Here is a 16,832-nt window from a genome sequence, read left to right on the forward strand (position 1 = left end):
TAAGGGCTGCTGCCCACGGTGACCACAGAGCCCCGCAAGGGCTGGAGAGAGAGTATCTCTCAACCCCCCAGCTGATGGCCGCCATGGAGGACCCCGCTATTTTGATGTTGCGGGACGCGGATCATCTACACGTCCCTACTTCGATGTTGAACGTCGAAGTAGGGCGCTATTCCCATCCGCTCATGGGGTTAGCGACTTCGACGTCTCGCCGCCTAACGTCGATTTCAACTTCGAAATAGCGCCCAACACGTGTAGACGTGACGGGCGCTATTTCGAAGTTACTGCCGCTACTTCGAAGTAGCGTGCACGTGTAGACGCAGCCTTGGACTGCTCCATTGTCCCCTAAGTATGTGCCTAGATATTTTTTACTTTTCCTCTAAAGAAACCAGCATATGCATACAACGTTAAGGTGACAATGTCAGCCCACTTGGTTTTAGAGTGATTCAACATGGGTCTAAACTAGAAGGAAGTGTCTTCTGGGACCCTGAACAGCTATTTAAGTATGCCCATAAATCATTTGCCAACATCTTAACAATTATCAATATATTCAGATTATTTAGGATTCAAATGCAAACAACGGACCAAATTCTACTTTCAGCTCCACCAATGTAAAGCTGGAGTAACACCACTGCCCTTCTTCTAATTCAACAATGTCAATGGAGTTACACTGGTATAGGATAAGTGAGAGAAGAATTAGGCTATGCCTACACTGGCAGATTAACAGCACTGTTCACAGAGCACTGCAGGGAAATTGTTGTTGTGTGTCCACATTGTGCTCCTTGTGATGGTGCAGCACATCCACATTGGCAGCTCTTGCAGTGCTATGGAAAGCAGGGCATTGTGGTAGCTATCCCACTGTGCCACTGGCTGCAGAGTTCCTTGGGAAGGGTTCAGAATGCTGAATGTGCCAGGGAGCATCACATGATACAGATTTCCCAACTCCATTGCTCCATGGTTACTCTACTACTTTGACAGCTGATTTTCAACTGAAGTAGGGTGGGAGAGGGCATCAGGGAGTGTGTGAGTGGGTGGGTGAGAGGGAGACAGTGTGCTTTAAAGCCACAAGAGCAGGATGGACAATTCATACTGATCAGAAGTGAAACAGTCCTTTGCTGGGGTGGTAGACTGTATGGAATCTCAATATGTAACTCTGAAATTGTTCCTGAATATTGGTCTCTGGGTAGTAGGACATGAAACTATTCACTGGAAATGGTATTACAACAATTAATATTTTGTTTTCACTGCTCATTACTCAAACCATATTATTTTATATCTGTAGAAGCAAAGCAGTAAGAAAAACAGTGGCCTGCTCTTCCCATTTAGAAGGGTTTTAGACATTCTCACTTCTTTTATCTCTTTTCTATTATCATGTAATTTGTTCCTAATTTTGAATATACTTTTATTATTAAAAATATACTTACGTCATCAATTGCATGTGCCACTTTTTCTGAAAGTTTTCTGTGCCTATTGGGGAAAAAAAATCCAAATTTTTCACTCACTGCAAAAAAATGTGAACACTCAGTATGTCTGTGAACAATGTAATTATCTAAACAATGTCAAGAATGAATCTTTGAAAAAGAAACACTTGGAATTTTCACTACTTTTGCAGAAATACCACAGTCGTAACATACTACATAGCTTATTTATTAACAAATATAGCATAAGATTGCATTTAACCACAATAAAGAAGTATATTTCAACAAGCAACTTTACAATAAGAAATGAAAAATAAAATGTACACAAAGCATTCCAATGATGTGGAAATCTAACGGCAATATAAGAAAAGCTGGGGGGTTGGTAGGAGTTGACTTAGTAGATTCAAATAGACACTTTCTATTAAAGTATTCGGTCAGATCCTCCAAACACTTGTTGACATCAGTGATTTTATATACATTGCTAATCCAAAACTGATTGAGACTACTGAGGTGTGTAAATTTATTCATGCTTGTTAGTGTTTCCAGGACTGGGCCCTTACTTTTCATACAATACTGTTCTGAACGCTGTTCCAGCATATTAAGATAAGTCAATCAATCATTTGTTTGGAATTATCTATTTTGCTTTGTCCTGCAATTCTGCAGCTAAATGTACTTCTGTTTCAGAGGGTTATAGAAACAGTGATCAAGTCCCTTCCAGGTACAAAAAAGACAGGTTACTCACCGTAGTAACGGTGGTTCTTCGAGATGTGTCCCCGTGGGTGCTCCACAATAGGTGTCGGGCTCACCCGGCGCCACAGATTGGATCTTCCAAGCAGTTTCTGCTGGACCACACATGTGCCGGCGCGCACCGCTCCCTTGCGCGCTCCTGGCCACGTGCGCGATCTGGTCCCCGCCAGTTCCTTGACCAACCGCCTCGGATGCTCCTGCAAAACACTAAACAGAGATCCGAAGCGGGGAGGATGGGCGGGTAGTGGAGCACCCACGGGGACACATCTCGAAGAACCACCGTTACTACAGTGAGTAACCTGTCTTTCTTCTTCGAGTGTCCTCGTGGGTGCTCCACAATAGGTGACTACCCAGCAGTAACCCAAGATAGGAGGTGGGTAATTGGTTTATGTGCAGCTTGTCCTCGAGAGGACCGCTGTCGAGAGACGGGTATCCTCTTGGAATACCCCGTGAAGGGCGTAATGTTTGGCGAAGGTGTCATAGGATGACCAGGTCACCGCTCTGCAAATGTCTTTTAGCGCAACGCCCTTGAAAAAGGCTGTTGATGCCGCCACCGCCCTAGTGGAATGAGCCCTGGGAGTGGCCAGTAAAGGAGTCTTTTTGAGTTCGTAGCACATTTTTATGCAGGATATGATGTGCTTCGAGATTCTCTGCGAAGAGAGACCTTCTCCTTTCGATTTGGGAGCGAGAGAGACTAGGAGTCTATCCGTTTTCCGGAAGGACTTGGTCCTGTCTATATAGAAGGCTAGCGCCCTCCTCACGTCCAGGAGGTGTAGGCGCGCCTCTTTGTTAGCGTTATGAGGCTTTGGATAAAACGAGGGTAAAACAATAGGTTCATTAATGTGAAACTCAGAAGAAACCCTGGGAACAAAGGCTGGATGCAGCCGTATTGTTACCGCCTCCTTGGAAAAAACAGTGCAGGGTGGCGTTGCCATAACTGCCGCAAGCTCGCTCACCCTGCGAGCTGACGTAATTGTGAGAAGAAAGGTCGTCTTTATCGTAAGGAGGCGGAGGGAAACCGTGGCCAAGGGCTCGAACGGTGGTCCCGTTAGCACATTAAGCACCAGGTCCAAGTTCCACGAAGGTGGAAGCGGTTTCCGAGGGGGGTACAGGTTTACCAACCCTTTGAGGAACCTGGTAACCATGGGATGGGCGAACATCGTGTGCCATTCCTCCTCGTGTCTGAACGCCGAAATGGCGGCAAGGTGGACCTTTAACGAGGATAGTGAGAGTCCTCCTCTCTTGAGGTCCAGTAAATACTCTTGTATTGTAGGTATAGGCACCGAAAGGGGGGCCAGCTGTTTGGTAGAACACCAAGCCGTGAAGCGAGTCCATTTCTGCTTGTAGGTCTTCCTGGTGGAAGTCCTCCTGCTACTTTCTAGGACTTGCTGCACTTCCTCCGTGCATGTGCTCTCTAGGGAGCTGAGCCATGGATTAACCACGCTTGTAGTCGCAGGCCTTGGGGGTGCGGATGCACTATGGACCCCTGGGCTTGCGTGAGCAGATCCGGCGCCACCGGAAGAGGCATCGGTGGATGGTCCCACATGCGCAGGAGTAGGGGGAACCATTGCTGTCGATCCCACGTTGGGACTATCAGGATCATTCGGGATCCTTCCCTCCTGGCTTTCTGCAAGACTTTGTGGATCAGCACTGTGGGAGGAAAAGCATAAAGCAGGGGGCTCCTCCACGTGATCGCAAACGTGTCCCCCAGGGACCCCCGTCCCAGTCCTGCCCTGGAGCAGAATCGTGGGCATTTCTTGTTGTGTTGAGTGGCAAACAGGTCTATCTGGGGAAAACCCCATGCGTGGAAAATCGGTCGTAGCAGATCGGGACGGATCTGCCACTCGTGCGTGAGTGCAAAACGCCTGCTCAGCTGGTCTGCCTTCACATTGTGAGCGCCTGGTAAGTACGAGGCTTTCAAGGTTATATTGTTGGCGATGCACCAGTTCCATAACCGGACTGCTTCCGCACATAAGGCACGGGACCGAGCTCCTCCTTGCCGATTTATATAACACATGAGCTGCGTCTACACGTGCACGCTACTTCGAAGTAGCGGCACCAACTTCGAAATAGCACCCGTCGCGTCTACACACGTTGGGCGCTATTTCGAAGTTAACTTCGACGTTAGGCGGCGAGACGTCGAAGTCGCTAACCTCATGAGGAGATAGGAATAGCGCCCTACTTCGACGTTCAACGTCGAAGTAGGGACCGTGTAGACGATCCGCGTCCCGCAACGTCGAAATTGCTGGGTCCTCCATGGCGGCCATCAGCTGGGGGGTTGAGAGATGCTCTCTCTCCAGCCCCTGCGGGGCTCTATGGTCACCGTGGGCAGCAGCCCTTAGCCCAGGGCTTCTGGCTGCTTCTGCGGCAGCTGGGGATCTATGCTGCAGGCACAGGGTCTGCAACCAGTTGTCAGCTCTGTGTATCTTGTGTTGTTTAGTGCAACTGTGTCTGGGAGGGGCCCTTTAAGGGAGCGGCTGGCTGTTGAGTCCGCCCTGTGACCCTGTCTGCAGCTGTGCCTGGCATCCCTATTTCGATGTGTGCTACTTTGACGTGTAGACGTTCCCTCGCTGCGCCTATTTCGATGTTGGGCTGAGCAACGTCGAAGTTGAACATCGATGTTGCCGGCCCTGGAGGACGTGTAGACGTTATTCATCGAAATAGACTATTTCGATGTCGCAACATTGAAATAAGCTATTTCGATGTTGGCTGCACGTGTAGACGTAGCCATGGTGGAGGTATTGTCTGTACTGATCCCGACGACTTTGCCTTGTATATGGTCTCGAAAGTGTCTGCAGGCGTTGAACACTCCTCTGAGCTTCAGTATATTTATGTGCAGTGACTGCTCCGTGGAGGACCACAGCCCTTGAGTCACCTCTTCGCCCATGTGTGCTCCCCATCCTATGAGGGAGGCATCTGTAGTAAGAAAAACTGATATTTGTGGTTGGTGGAAGGGTACCCCTGTTGGCAAGTTCTTGGGGTTTACCCACCATTGCAGGGATTTGCGCACCTCTGCCGTGGGCGACACCACCCTGTGAATGGTGTGTGCTGCCGGTTTGTATACGCTCGCCAGCCAGTGCTGCATGCTGCGCATGTGTAACCTGGCGTTCTGTACTACGAACGTCACCGCTGCCATGTGGCCCAGCAGCTGTAAGCACGTCCGGACCGGCACCGTAGGGCTGAAGGTGATGACCTGCACGAGGGAACCGATGGCCCGAAAGCGAGTCTCTGGTAGATATACTCTCGCTGTAATACAATTTATGCGTGCCCCTATGAACTCTATGTCCTGTGTGGGGTCTATCTTTGATTTTGCCAGATTGATAACCAGGCCGAGCAAAGAGAACGTGCCTGCTGTGAAGCGTATCATGCGTAGTACCTCCTCCTTCGAGGCCCCTTTGAGCAGGCAGTCGTCCAGATACGGGAATATAAATACCCCCTGTTTGTGCAGGTAGGCTGAGACCATTGCCAAGGTCTTGGTGAAGACTCTGAGGGCCGAGGAGAGGCCAAACGGTAGGACCTTGTATTGAAAATGTTCTTTGCCTACCATGAACCGGAGGAATCGCCGGTGAGCCGGATGGATAGTTATGTGAAAATACGCATCTTGTAAATCGAGGGCTGCGAACCAATCTCCATCGTCCAGTGCCGTAAGGATGGAGGCGATTGTGATCATCTGAAAGCGTTGCTTGCGCAGGTACCGGTTGAGGCCTCGAAGATGTAAGATGGGCCTCCAGCCTCCTGTCTTTTTCTCCGTGAGGAAGTACCTTGAGTAGAACCCTTTTCCTTGCAGTTGCTCCGGCACTCTTTCCACTGCCCCTATGAGCATGAGATGGTCTACCTCCTGCTTGAGCCTCGCTACGTGGGAGGCCTCCTGGAGGTGGGGCCTGGGTGGAGGTCGTGGCGGTGGGAGCGACTGGAAGGGGATGGTGTACCCCGTGGCTATGATCTCCAGCACCCATTTGTCTGTGGTGATCCTTTGCCACTGGTCGTAAAATGGTCGGAGGCGATGGTGGAATAGCCGCTTCGGATGACCTTGTGCGATGGTAGTGATGGCGCAGCCCTGGATTTGTGTGTCAAACTTGTGGCCTTTGGCCCTGCCCCGAGGACGCACGGTTCTGTTGGGAACGTCGCCTGGGAGTTCTGTACGGCTGGTGCTGTTGATGTCGCCCTTGCTCGTAACCCCTGTGGTACTCGGGATGCTGTTGCTGGTACTGGTACCGTCTTTGTTGAGGGTAGTACTTTTTCTTTCTGTACGGAGGGGTGTAAATCCCCAGGGTCCTAAGTGTGGCTCTTGAATCTTTACTGGAATGAAGGACCGAGTCAGTTGATTCAGCGAACAGCTTCTGCAAGTCGAAGGGAAGATCGACTATCTTTGGCTGCAGATCCCTCGGTATACCCGAAGTCTGGAGCCAGGACTCCCTTCGCATCACCAGTGCCGTAGCTGTGGAGCGTGCTGCTGTGTCCGCAACGTCCAGGGCGATCTGAACTCCCGTCCTCGAGGCCGCGTAGCCTTCTTGCACAATGGCCTTGAGCACCGGTTTCTTATCCTCTGGAAGCGAGTTCATGAGGGAGGTTAACCTAGTGTAGTTGTCGAAATTATGGTTCGCTAAATGCGCTGTGTAATTTGCCATTCGCAACAGTAGAGTGGTGGAGGAGTAGACCTTTCTGCAGAACAGCTCTAGCTTCTTGGCATCTTTGTCTGTTCCCCCTGTCCTGAATTGAGATGTCTTTGATCTTTGTTGCGACGACTCCACCACCAAGGAATTTGGTTGTGGGTGGCTGAACAGGAACTCTATGCCCTTCGCCGGCACGAAGTATTTCTTATCCGCTCTCTTGTGGACAGGCGGAATAGTCGCAGGGGTCTGCCATATCGTAGTGGCGGACTCCAAGATTGCTTCATCAAGCGGTATTGCTATTTTGGAGGCGGCCAGAGGTCTCAGATTTTTGAGGAGCTTATGGTGTTTCTCTTGCACCTCTGCTGTCTGGATGCCTTGCGTGAAGGCCACCCTCTTAAACAGCTCTTGAAACTGTTTGAGATCGTCCGGAGGATGGACGTCCCCCGGGGCCGTAGCCTCGTCCGGGGAGGAGAGCGAGGAACCACTGGGGTACGCCTCTCTGGACCCTTCCGGTTCCTGTTGGTGATGGTACACCCTCTCGCTAGAGGTTTGCGAGGGAAAATCTCGGGGTTCCATAACCAGTCCCCCCTGAGATACTTGAGTCTCTGTCCCCGTTCGCGATTGCCCTCGGGGATACGAGATCGTCTGTGGGGATCTTTCCCTCGTAGATTGCCGGTGGTGTCTATGCCCCGCGTGATAGGGGCGACCATGGCAGTATAGGCACTGTTCTTGGGAAGGTGACCTAGACCACTCCCTTGGTGCATACCCTCTGCATCTGGGGGAGCGAGATCGTCGAGAGATCTAGGACACTGGAGAGAGTGATTTTGGATAGTATTCCAGCGGCTCAAACCCCAGGAAGGGTGAAGGTGGTCCCAGCCAGGGCGAGGCTGGTGGTAAAAATGGAGACGGGGGCTCCGGGTAGGCTAGGGGGGGACCCCTGCCTTCTGGTTGGAGTCTGCAGCATAAGCGGAGGGCTGAAAGAAAGCAACTCCGCAGCCCTGTCTGGAGAGGGGCTGCGGTGCCTTGTTTTGTGTGCAGCCTTCCCCTTCCCTTGAGGAGGTAATTCCGCCCCCTGGCGTGTAGGGGATCTCGGCCCCGTGCGCGCTGTGCTCGGCACGCTCATGGGCGGTGCCGCACAGGCGGTGTCCTCCGGTGCCTGCAGGCTGCGTGCCTGCGCGCTCTGCACCGCCGGTTCCCCAGGGGTCGGTGCCACTGCTTGCAGTGCCGCCGGTACCGGCGCTTGTTTAGCCGCCGCCCTGCCTGCGGTGCAGGGCGGCTGTTTGGTTATCGGAGGCTGAGCCGCTTCCACGTGGCTCTCCGTGCCGCCGCCGATCAGCTGTTGCTGCGGCTGGGGGCTGCGCGCTCCTCCCGTCCCGCTCGCTGTTGCTGCCGGCAGGGATCGGGCTGGGGAGGCTTTCCTCCGGTTTTGTGCCGATGGGGTGAGGGAGGCGGCTTTCCTTTTATGGGCCCCAGAGGGTCCCTCCTGCTGCGGCCGCTCCGGCACGTCTGGCTGGAGGGCCTTGTCGAAGAGCAGCATTTTAAGCCGCATCTCCCTGTCCTTCCTTGCTCTGGCTGTTAGTTTTGCACAGAAGGAGCATTTCTGCGTGACATGGGACTCCCCCAGGCACCTTATGCAGAGACTGTGCCCATCAGACGCTGGCATTGCCTCTCGGCAGGACTCACATTTCTTAAATCCTGAAGAGGACATTGTTGGTGAGTCTTTCAGTTGTTAATGGGCACTTAGCACCTTCTCTGTGCTGCTTTTCCCCTTCTCCGATAGCCTGCGCGGTAGGAAGGCTGATGGCCCTAGGCTCCTGGCCTCCGGTGTTCCACTTGTTACTGGGACTGGACTGAATGCCGTCCCGTTTGTTGTTGTTTTGTTTTTTTTTTGAAAAATAACAACTGGCTAACTTGCAGTAGCCTAAGAACTTGAAAACTTTAAAGAAAAAACAGTTAAAACCATTGAATACGCTAACTTGGCCTTAGCCTAGTTCAGATTCCGTCTGCAGCCAACGGCGGTTAAGAGGAACTGGCGGGGACCGGATCGCGCACGTGGCCAGGAGCGCGCAAGGGAGCGGCGCGCGCCGGCGCATTCGCGGTCCGGCAGAAACTGCTTGGAAGATACGATCTGCGGCGCCGGGTGAGCCCGACACCTATTGTGGAGCACCCACAGGGACACTCCAAGAAGAAGCATGTGTTATGTGTTACACAAAATATCCTCGCTAGGTCTAGGGTATTTTCCCCCCTAAAAAATTAAAATGACTGTACATTTTGAAAAGAGTTGGCAAAAATAAACAGGCTTTTCAAATATATTCTAAGCCAAGAGGCAATCATACAAGTCAGGGAAGGTAAAATAAAGCTCCGAACTACCGATAAACTCAAGGCCCTTTCCACAAAGCTAGCATTATTAACAGGAAAATTCAAAACAAGCAACTTTGCCCCTACAAACGAACAACAGAGACCACTGCAGCTAAGGGGAGAAGGGAAGCACACAAATTCTCATCTGAACAGCCATCCGGGCTGCTTCTCCACTGCTTTTATAGCCCTCATTGCAATTCAGCCATGAAATAGGAAGGGGATCAGGGTTCTCTTTTTGCGATTGCTTACATGCTGGGCCTTAAGGAGCACCTTTATATATGGGTGATCTTTTTCTCTACACATTGACAAAATTAAAGGTTTTAAATTGTGGTTCCTAGAGACAGCCAGCCATGTGTTAATTTCAGAAGATCATAGTGTGATTGGTGTCTAGGCATACATATAGATCTTTTTTCTGCCCCACTTACTATTTGAATCCCTCTCTGCTTAGATGGCTAAAATAAAAGCAATTTCCTGTTTCTTACTCACACCTAATCTTGTGTTTTCTCTTCAATCTCAAAATGTGTTGGCAATTATGGGTAATTGTATAATGAGCTGAACTCAGAGGACCAAATATTCCACTAGTGTACAAAGATCCAATTCCATGGAAGACAACAGTCAAACCTAATTATACCAGCATTGAGTCCGGCCTACAAGATCAAATACAGCACACAGAAGACAACTATTTTCTGGAACAACATAACAGTGTGAATTTCCTTCCTTCACAGTATTAGTTTGCCAACATCAGCCCTTCCTCCTTCACCTGTCAAAGGCCGCGTCTATACTACCGTAATCTTTCAAAAGATGATCTTCTGGAAGATCTCTTGTGGAAGATCTTGTTTCGAAAGAGTGCCTCCATATACAAAAAAGCAGATCAAGACAGCAATGTGCTCTTTTGAAAGGGAGTATCCACACAAGCCCCCATTCTTTCAAAAGAACAGGCTAGGGATTGAAAAATCCAGCACCATGAGGACTGCTCATTCGAACAAAGGGCCCCCAGAGCATTTACACACGCTTTTTTCTGAAATAATCTTTTGGAAAAAGGAGATCTTCCTCTTTTGGGAGAGGAAATGGGCCTCCGGAAGAAGCGCCTTGTTCTTTTGAAAGGAATTCGAAAGAGCACATTTTGTGTGTGGATGCTCCACTTGTTCCTTCAGAAGAGGGCCTGATTTTTCCAAAACAACTTGCTAGTGCAGATGCTGCCAAAGTCTTTACAATATCTATTTTACAGTAAGATTACAGTCCTCTCGTAATATATCAGAAACAAGAAACTGAGAACACATTTATTTTCACATCTGTTCCTTGGGTGGCCACCACTGTTTTCTGTAAAAATATAATAATTCGGTAATGTTACCTATCTTGAGAGACTGTTTGTCCAGAAGCTGCATCAAAAGGCAAAAAGGGACGGATCCGGCAGTGCACTCTGATATTTCCCCTCAGTTCCTGGAATTAGAATATAAAAATTTACTTAGTACAAACCATTAAAAGGGGCCATGCATGAAGGTTCTAGTCTTGCAAATACTCGCATGTTTAACTTTAAGACTATGCATAAGAGTTTGCAAAGGAGGAGAACTGGAAAACTGTTATCCTCCAAGGATTCTCTTTTTTAGAGCAGTGAACACAAGTGCTACAGACTGCACCTCCCTGCTATGGCACCCTTGGGGCCTGAACAAGGTACTTTGCTGGACCAGGGGAGTTTAATGTTCCCCGGTCCTGCACTCTTTGGTTGTTGCCACTGGCCCTTCAGCCGTGGCTCCACACCCCTCTGGCCACGGCTCATTGCGGCTGCTAGCTCCCCAGCCCTCTGACCATGGCTTGCTGCCGCCACCAAACACCTTGGCTACATCTACACTTAGGAAAAATTTCAAAATGGCCATGCTAATGGCCAAACCGAACAATACTAATGAGGTGATGAAATGAATATTCAGCACCTTATTAGCATACTGCCAGCTGTGGCACTCCGGAAGTACCGCATTTCGCTTGCATGTGGCTTGTCTACATGGGGTCCTTTTTGAAAGGACCCTGAAAACACCAGCTGATAGGAACAAGGGGATTTTGATGCTTGCAGGGTCCTTTAGAAAAGGACCCTCGTGTAGACAAGCCGCGCACGAGCGAAACGCGGCACTTTTGAAGTGCCGTGGCCAGCAGCATGCTAATAAGGCACTGAATATTCAGTTCAGCACCTCATTAGTATTCTTTGTTTTGGCCATTAGCATGGTCCTTTCGAAGTTTTTCCTAAGTGTAGACATGGCCCCTTTGTAGCCGCTCAGGACACTGGCTCCAGCCCGGCCCTCCCATGGGGCTGCTGGGATGTTGGCTCTGGCTTGCCCTCCTGGCCCAGCTCTCTGGTCCAGGAGTACTCCTGGTCCTAGTGGACCAGGGATGTTGGTGGACCAGAAAGTGCTGGCTTTAGGAGGTGCAACCCATACTTTTAAAAGACATTTCTGATTCGGAGCAACATGGCATGATGTCATACAACAAGCAGATGTGCCCCTGTAACAAAGCATATGGCACATAGACTAATAGCCTGATACATCAAGTAGGAACATATCAATTAGATACAATGTTTGGGAAGTTTAGTATATAAGTGCAGGGGGTATCAATGCTTCTCATTATAGATACTCACAACTAAACTGTTGTGGAGTATTTTTCTTTTTTTTTTTTCTTGCTGGTATCTCTCAGTAACTTCCTGTAGAGACTGCTCGAGATCCAATGCTTTGGTCTGGAATGCTGGAAGAAGAAAGCCATTTTAAAACCCCACATTTTGGGTCTCTCCAAATAGGATTTTCAATAGTGCCTAAGTGAACGAGAAGCACAAACACAAACAGATAACTCAGAAAATATTTAATTTTTGGATGAACAAAGGATTCAAAGATCGTTCAGATCTGCCAGTCCAATTAGACCACTGCTATTTGTCATTATTCGAGAGACCAATGTACAGGGGCCATCTCGGGACTCCTGCCATTTAAGCTGGTAGATATCAGACACACTGCAATAGTAAAGGGCTTTTTTTCCCCCCACTAACCAAAAGGGTGGTGATCTAAACCATTATAGCCACCGCTCCTGAACATGCATTTGGAATCAGCAGTAGCAAAGGCTTCCCTGCTATGCAGAGGAAAAGCAGGTAGAGGAAAGTCTTGGGTGGCTTATGAAGTAATTAAGCCGGAAGCAGGGGAGTGATCTAGCATGAATAAGACAGGCATTAACTTGTTCTTGGAGTGGCAATTAGATAGGAGAGTACAAGTCTTATGCAAGCTGTAATGATATGAAGTATTTTGAGAAAATACTTCACATGTTAGGGAACAGGAGTCTGATCATCCTGAAAAATGGAGTTTACACATATAAGGAAGGCAGGAAAGTCATTAGTTCATGCCTCTGCATATTCATCTGAGAATAAATTTTGCATTCAGTAAGCAGTGAGTCAGAGATGCAACTAATTTATTGTGCCACTAAACCCTTGTAAACAGAGCTGAAAATATTTTCCATAAGCTGCCACAGTACAATTCATTTCCAAGATTTTATAGAAGGCTTAATCTTTTGCAATCCCATGAAAGTCCACCTCACACAAACTGAAGAGGGAAGTCTAGAGCTGAGTAAAAGCTCTCCAACCTCACAGATGATTTTGTTTCACCTAATTACACTCACACTGCAAGGTCCATGTGGTCGATGAGAAAAACCTGTAAACTGTCAGAGAAACCAGCCACCCAGGAGTCCCAGCATTAGCATGGTGTCCCAGGTGACACAGAGATACAGTAACCAAGGAATTTGGCCCTAGAGGTGGACTAGCAATAAGGCTACCAAGCAGCATTCACCTTTTTATAAAGAAGCTGATACTGAATTTTAAGATCTCAACACAGCAAGCAAGTATACTCCCTGCTGGAAGCAAAACGTCTGAAAGCTTTAAGCGTTTGTCTTATATTGGAATTTCCCCAGATCTCACATTTGCACATCTTGATCTTTAGCCCTTAGTCGGTTAGCTCGGAGGTACTCTCCAGTGAGAAAATTATCAGGGTTACAGAAATTGTCAGCTGGAGGAGCAAGGCAAGATCCAGGAGCTGCATGGAGCATGGCTCCTTTCTCGCATTCAGTGTATCTAGCAACACTACCTTGGTTTGAGAAATCTTTTTTTTTTTTTTAAAAAAATACACAGTACTGCTTAATTTTTGAATTTTCTTGGAGAAACCAGCAGAGGAGGAATTGTTTAATGGAATTACGACAGCGATCCCCTTCTACACTGCAAGACCATTTCTATTATAGGCTTGAACTGGACTGCTTGACACAGCTCCCTCTCATAGCAAAAGCATGACGTAAAAAATCTCGCATTTGTTTTACACATTAATCCTCTTTGAGAACTAGCACTTAGGACTATTTTTTTTAGCAAGCTGGAAAGCAAATGGTTTTAGTTGTTAGAGGAGATAGCTGTGTGGTGAGCTTCTGCAATGGGTCTGGTGAACATTAAACACTCCACTTAATCTATGCTTCAGTTTATTTTTTCCCCTCTAGTCTTTTTTATTGCAGAAGTAATTGTGAAAAAAAGAAATCAATAATTAGCTTGTCACGTGGTTACTAGTCTGTCATAATGGTTTTCTGAAAAGACAAATGATTCCTTGGGATCTGTAAAAACAAAGATCTAGAACAAACTGTGTTCTTCTCAACAGTGCACAACCCTCTACCTCAAATTCGTACAACTGAGAGCTGGTATTTTCATACGTTTTCCCTACACTCAAAAGGAATAAACCATTTATCTTTGTGCTTCTCATGTTTGGGAGTCTTTAAATGCAGCAGAGGGAGAGATTCTTTTAATGGAAGTGCCACAAAGCCCACTTTCTAACAAGGAATTACTTCCAAACTAAGGGTCTTAAACTCAATTTACCCAAGAGCCAGTCCTCAAACACTCATAGCAAGCCAGAGCACCCTGCTCTGGCAGGGCTACAGGAGGGGTCCAGTGTCTCTGCATATTTCCCTCACCCCACGCATCTCCCAGTCCTTCCATCTGGCCCACGTGTTCCCCCTCCCATGTGTCTCCTGGCCCCACCTGCTGCCTCCCAGGCAATTAAAAACCTGACACCACCCACACTGCAGCAGGGTTAGAGTGGCTTCCTGCTGCTAGCTCCATACTGCTAATGGCATGTCCCTGTGGCCCGGGGGGAAGTACATGCAAAGCCGCCCCATGCATGAAAAGTCTGCATTTTACTGAAGAGGAATTTTCACTGCAGTTTGGAAAGAGAGGCTGCTGCACTCTCTTTTATAGTCAAATTCAACACATTAACATGTGGTTTGAACTGGGATGGGAATTTTCTAGCTCATTATAGGGGCTCTTTTGCATACGTGGCTTTATCTAATTCTTGACTCCCTCTTCCCCCCACCCCTCCGCTCTCTGATTTACTCACCTTGATAATATTTTTCTGATTTATCAACCTTGATTACTATTTTTGGTTCTGTGTGCTTTAAATATTGAGTCTGCTCTGGTATGGCTATGGTCTGAAGAAGTGGGTCTATCCCACGAAAGCTCACTTAATAAATTATTTTGTTAGTCTTGAAAGTGCTACTGGACTGCTTTTTTGTTTTGATAGTATATAGACTAGCACAGCTATCTGTCTGTTACTATGTATAGGTAGGAGTAAGCTGTGAAACTAACAACTCATTTTGTGAAACTGACCAGGTATCAGTGATGCCAACTCTCCTGATTTGACAACTGGAGCTTTTATTTTTCCTCAGGAAAGCCCCAGCCACATTATTAGAATTAAAAGCCAGATCTGGGAGCTTCACTACCTGATGCCTCATGCACCACTATCAACTGTAATGGCTCTGCCCTAGTAGATTATGTGTGCTTGTTCGGAGTGGAAGAGAAAGATAGAAAACATGCCCCAAGTTCAGCCGAAGACCTCAAACACCAGATGCAAAATAAAAAGATCCCCAAGTGTATTTTTTATCTATGATGTCAAGAAGCCACTCTTTATTTTGGGGTGCGGGAGGGCTGATTTATGAGTTTTGAATGCTTGGGGTTGGCAATACTGTACCTCTGCATTCTTGCAATACAGGGTAACTGCTAGCAAAACCCACCAGCTCGCCTTGCTGGCTGCAGAAACACATCAGCTTGGGCAGCTCCCTGGCTAGTGCAGTTCGCATCACAGCGGAGGCAACCGCCGTGGCTGCTCATAACAAGTGATGCCCTTTGTGATTGGGATTATGTGGGTGCCAGGGGCCTGGGTGCTACTGGAAGCTGTGTGCAAGGGTGAGTCCCTGCATAACACCCACTCCCTCTGCCCCCGATTAAATAACTTTTTCAAAATATTTCATGGGCCAGACTGAGGAGGTGCTTGGCCTGCAGATGGCACCCAGCCCAGGAGTTGGAGAGCCCTGTTCTAAACCATTCTCATATGGAACTATGTGTTTATTTACCTGGCCATTTATTATCATTATGACCTGTGTTCGCCTGGGACTCTTGCTTGTTTCAGCTATGAGCCACTCTAGAAGTTACTTATTATATATAACAGTCATGCTGAGGAACCCATACAGACATTTGGACTCCATTTTGCCAGTCACTGTACAAACACAGCGTAAGAAATAGTAATCTGCCAGGGGCAAGGACTCTCTAAGTAGACAAGTCAGACACAGGGTGAGGAAAATGGTATAACATATAAGCAAAATGAACATGAGGGATGATTTGCAAACATTGTGTTAAATGTCATCATTTTTCATCTTTTCTTCCCACACTGGGTCCAAGTTTTAAAAATGAGGCCAAGTGGAATGGAAATGGTTCTCTTGCCTTCCACAGTAGAGAGTCATGATACAATATGACCCACATACTAACTCTTTCAATGTTATTGCAGCTGTCTTGCAAGAGAGGCTGCAAAGGAGAGCAAACATTAGTGATCTTTTCGAAAGGATTAGCACTAGCCTGAGTAACTGGTTTTGTGGCATACTGTTTTTGTCTAACCTCGATGCTATCTATAGGTTACATCAGATGGTTTGTCTGGAATATTGCTATTTAGGATAGTTAATGTTTATGTTATGCAAGCATTCTGGTTTTTAATCTCCCCACACGTAGTTGAGGGTGACTTGATAAAAGTTTTTAAAGTAGCAGGTTGTTTTGTTTTGTCCTTAATTCCAGAAGGAACATTTTGAAGAGACAGAAATGTCAGAGAAAAATATTCATTTGGGCCTAAATCCAGGCTCCTCCCTTGCACCAGGTATAGGGAAGCATCTCAGGCAGCAGACCTGGTGAGGCTGGGCTGCACAGAGGTGGGCAAACACAGGGTTCCAGGTGGCCATGCAGAAAATGTGCATCTTCTGCACAGTACAGAACTCAGCTACTGGGGGAAGGAAAGCACTAAGTGACAGCTCATAGGGGGCAGGACCTTCATGGCCTTGGGGATGAGCTGCTCCACATAGTCTTCCATCTTCCCCACCACAGGGAGGAGCAGCCTATGTAAGGAGACACAGAGGCTAATTCGTAGACTGGGCCTCAGGGGTTTTCATAAAACCTAGCTGTAGCTTAGGGGTGGTAGAATAATTCTTCCTGCAGTTATTCATTTGGTCAGCTACAGGGTTTAGAATTTGCTCCTTTCCTGCTAACTTGCTAAGCAGAGGATATTAATTCTTCCATCTTTTGAAGATTATTCTGTGTCCAACTTTCTGTGCCTTTTTCAGACGGTATGTACCTGATGGGTTACGTTAAACAGTCCTCTTAAACATTCCG

General features: G+C 47.8%; 1 protein-coding gene across 1 annotated transcript in view; it reads right to left on the reverse strand.

Annotated features, from left to right (window-relative positions):
* The window catches only part of KIF25 (kinesin family member 25), a 74,313-nt gene that overhangs the window by 40,431 nt on the left and 17,050 nt on the right, over nucleotides 1-16,832 (reverse strand). The window contains exons 5-7 of the mRNA XM_074988675.1: nucleotides 11,757-11,860; nucleotides 10,485-10,573; nucleotides 1,422-1,464 (exon numbers count right to left, since the gene is read on the reverse strand). Coding sequence (XP_074844776.1) covers nucleotides 1,422-1,464; nucleotides 10,485-10,573; nucleotides 11,757-11,860 — 236 coding nt within the window. The remainder of the gene's footprint in view (nucleotides 1-1,421; nucleotides 1,465-10,484; nucleotides 10,574-11,756; nucleotides 11,861-16,832) is intronic.

Source organism: Carettochelys insculpta, chromosome 3 (genome assembly GCF_033958435.1).
Source record: "Carettochelys insculpta isolate YL-2023 chromosome 3, ASM3395843v1, whole genome shotgun sequence".
Lineage (NCBI taxonomy): Eukaryota > Metazoa > Chordata > Testudines > Carettochelyidae > Carettochelys > Carettochelys insculpta.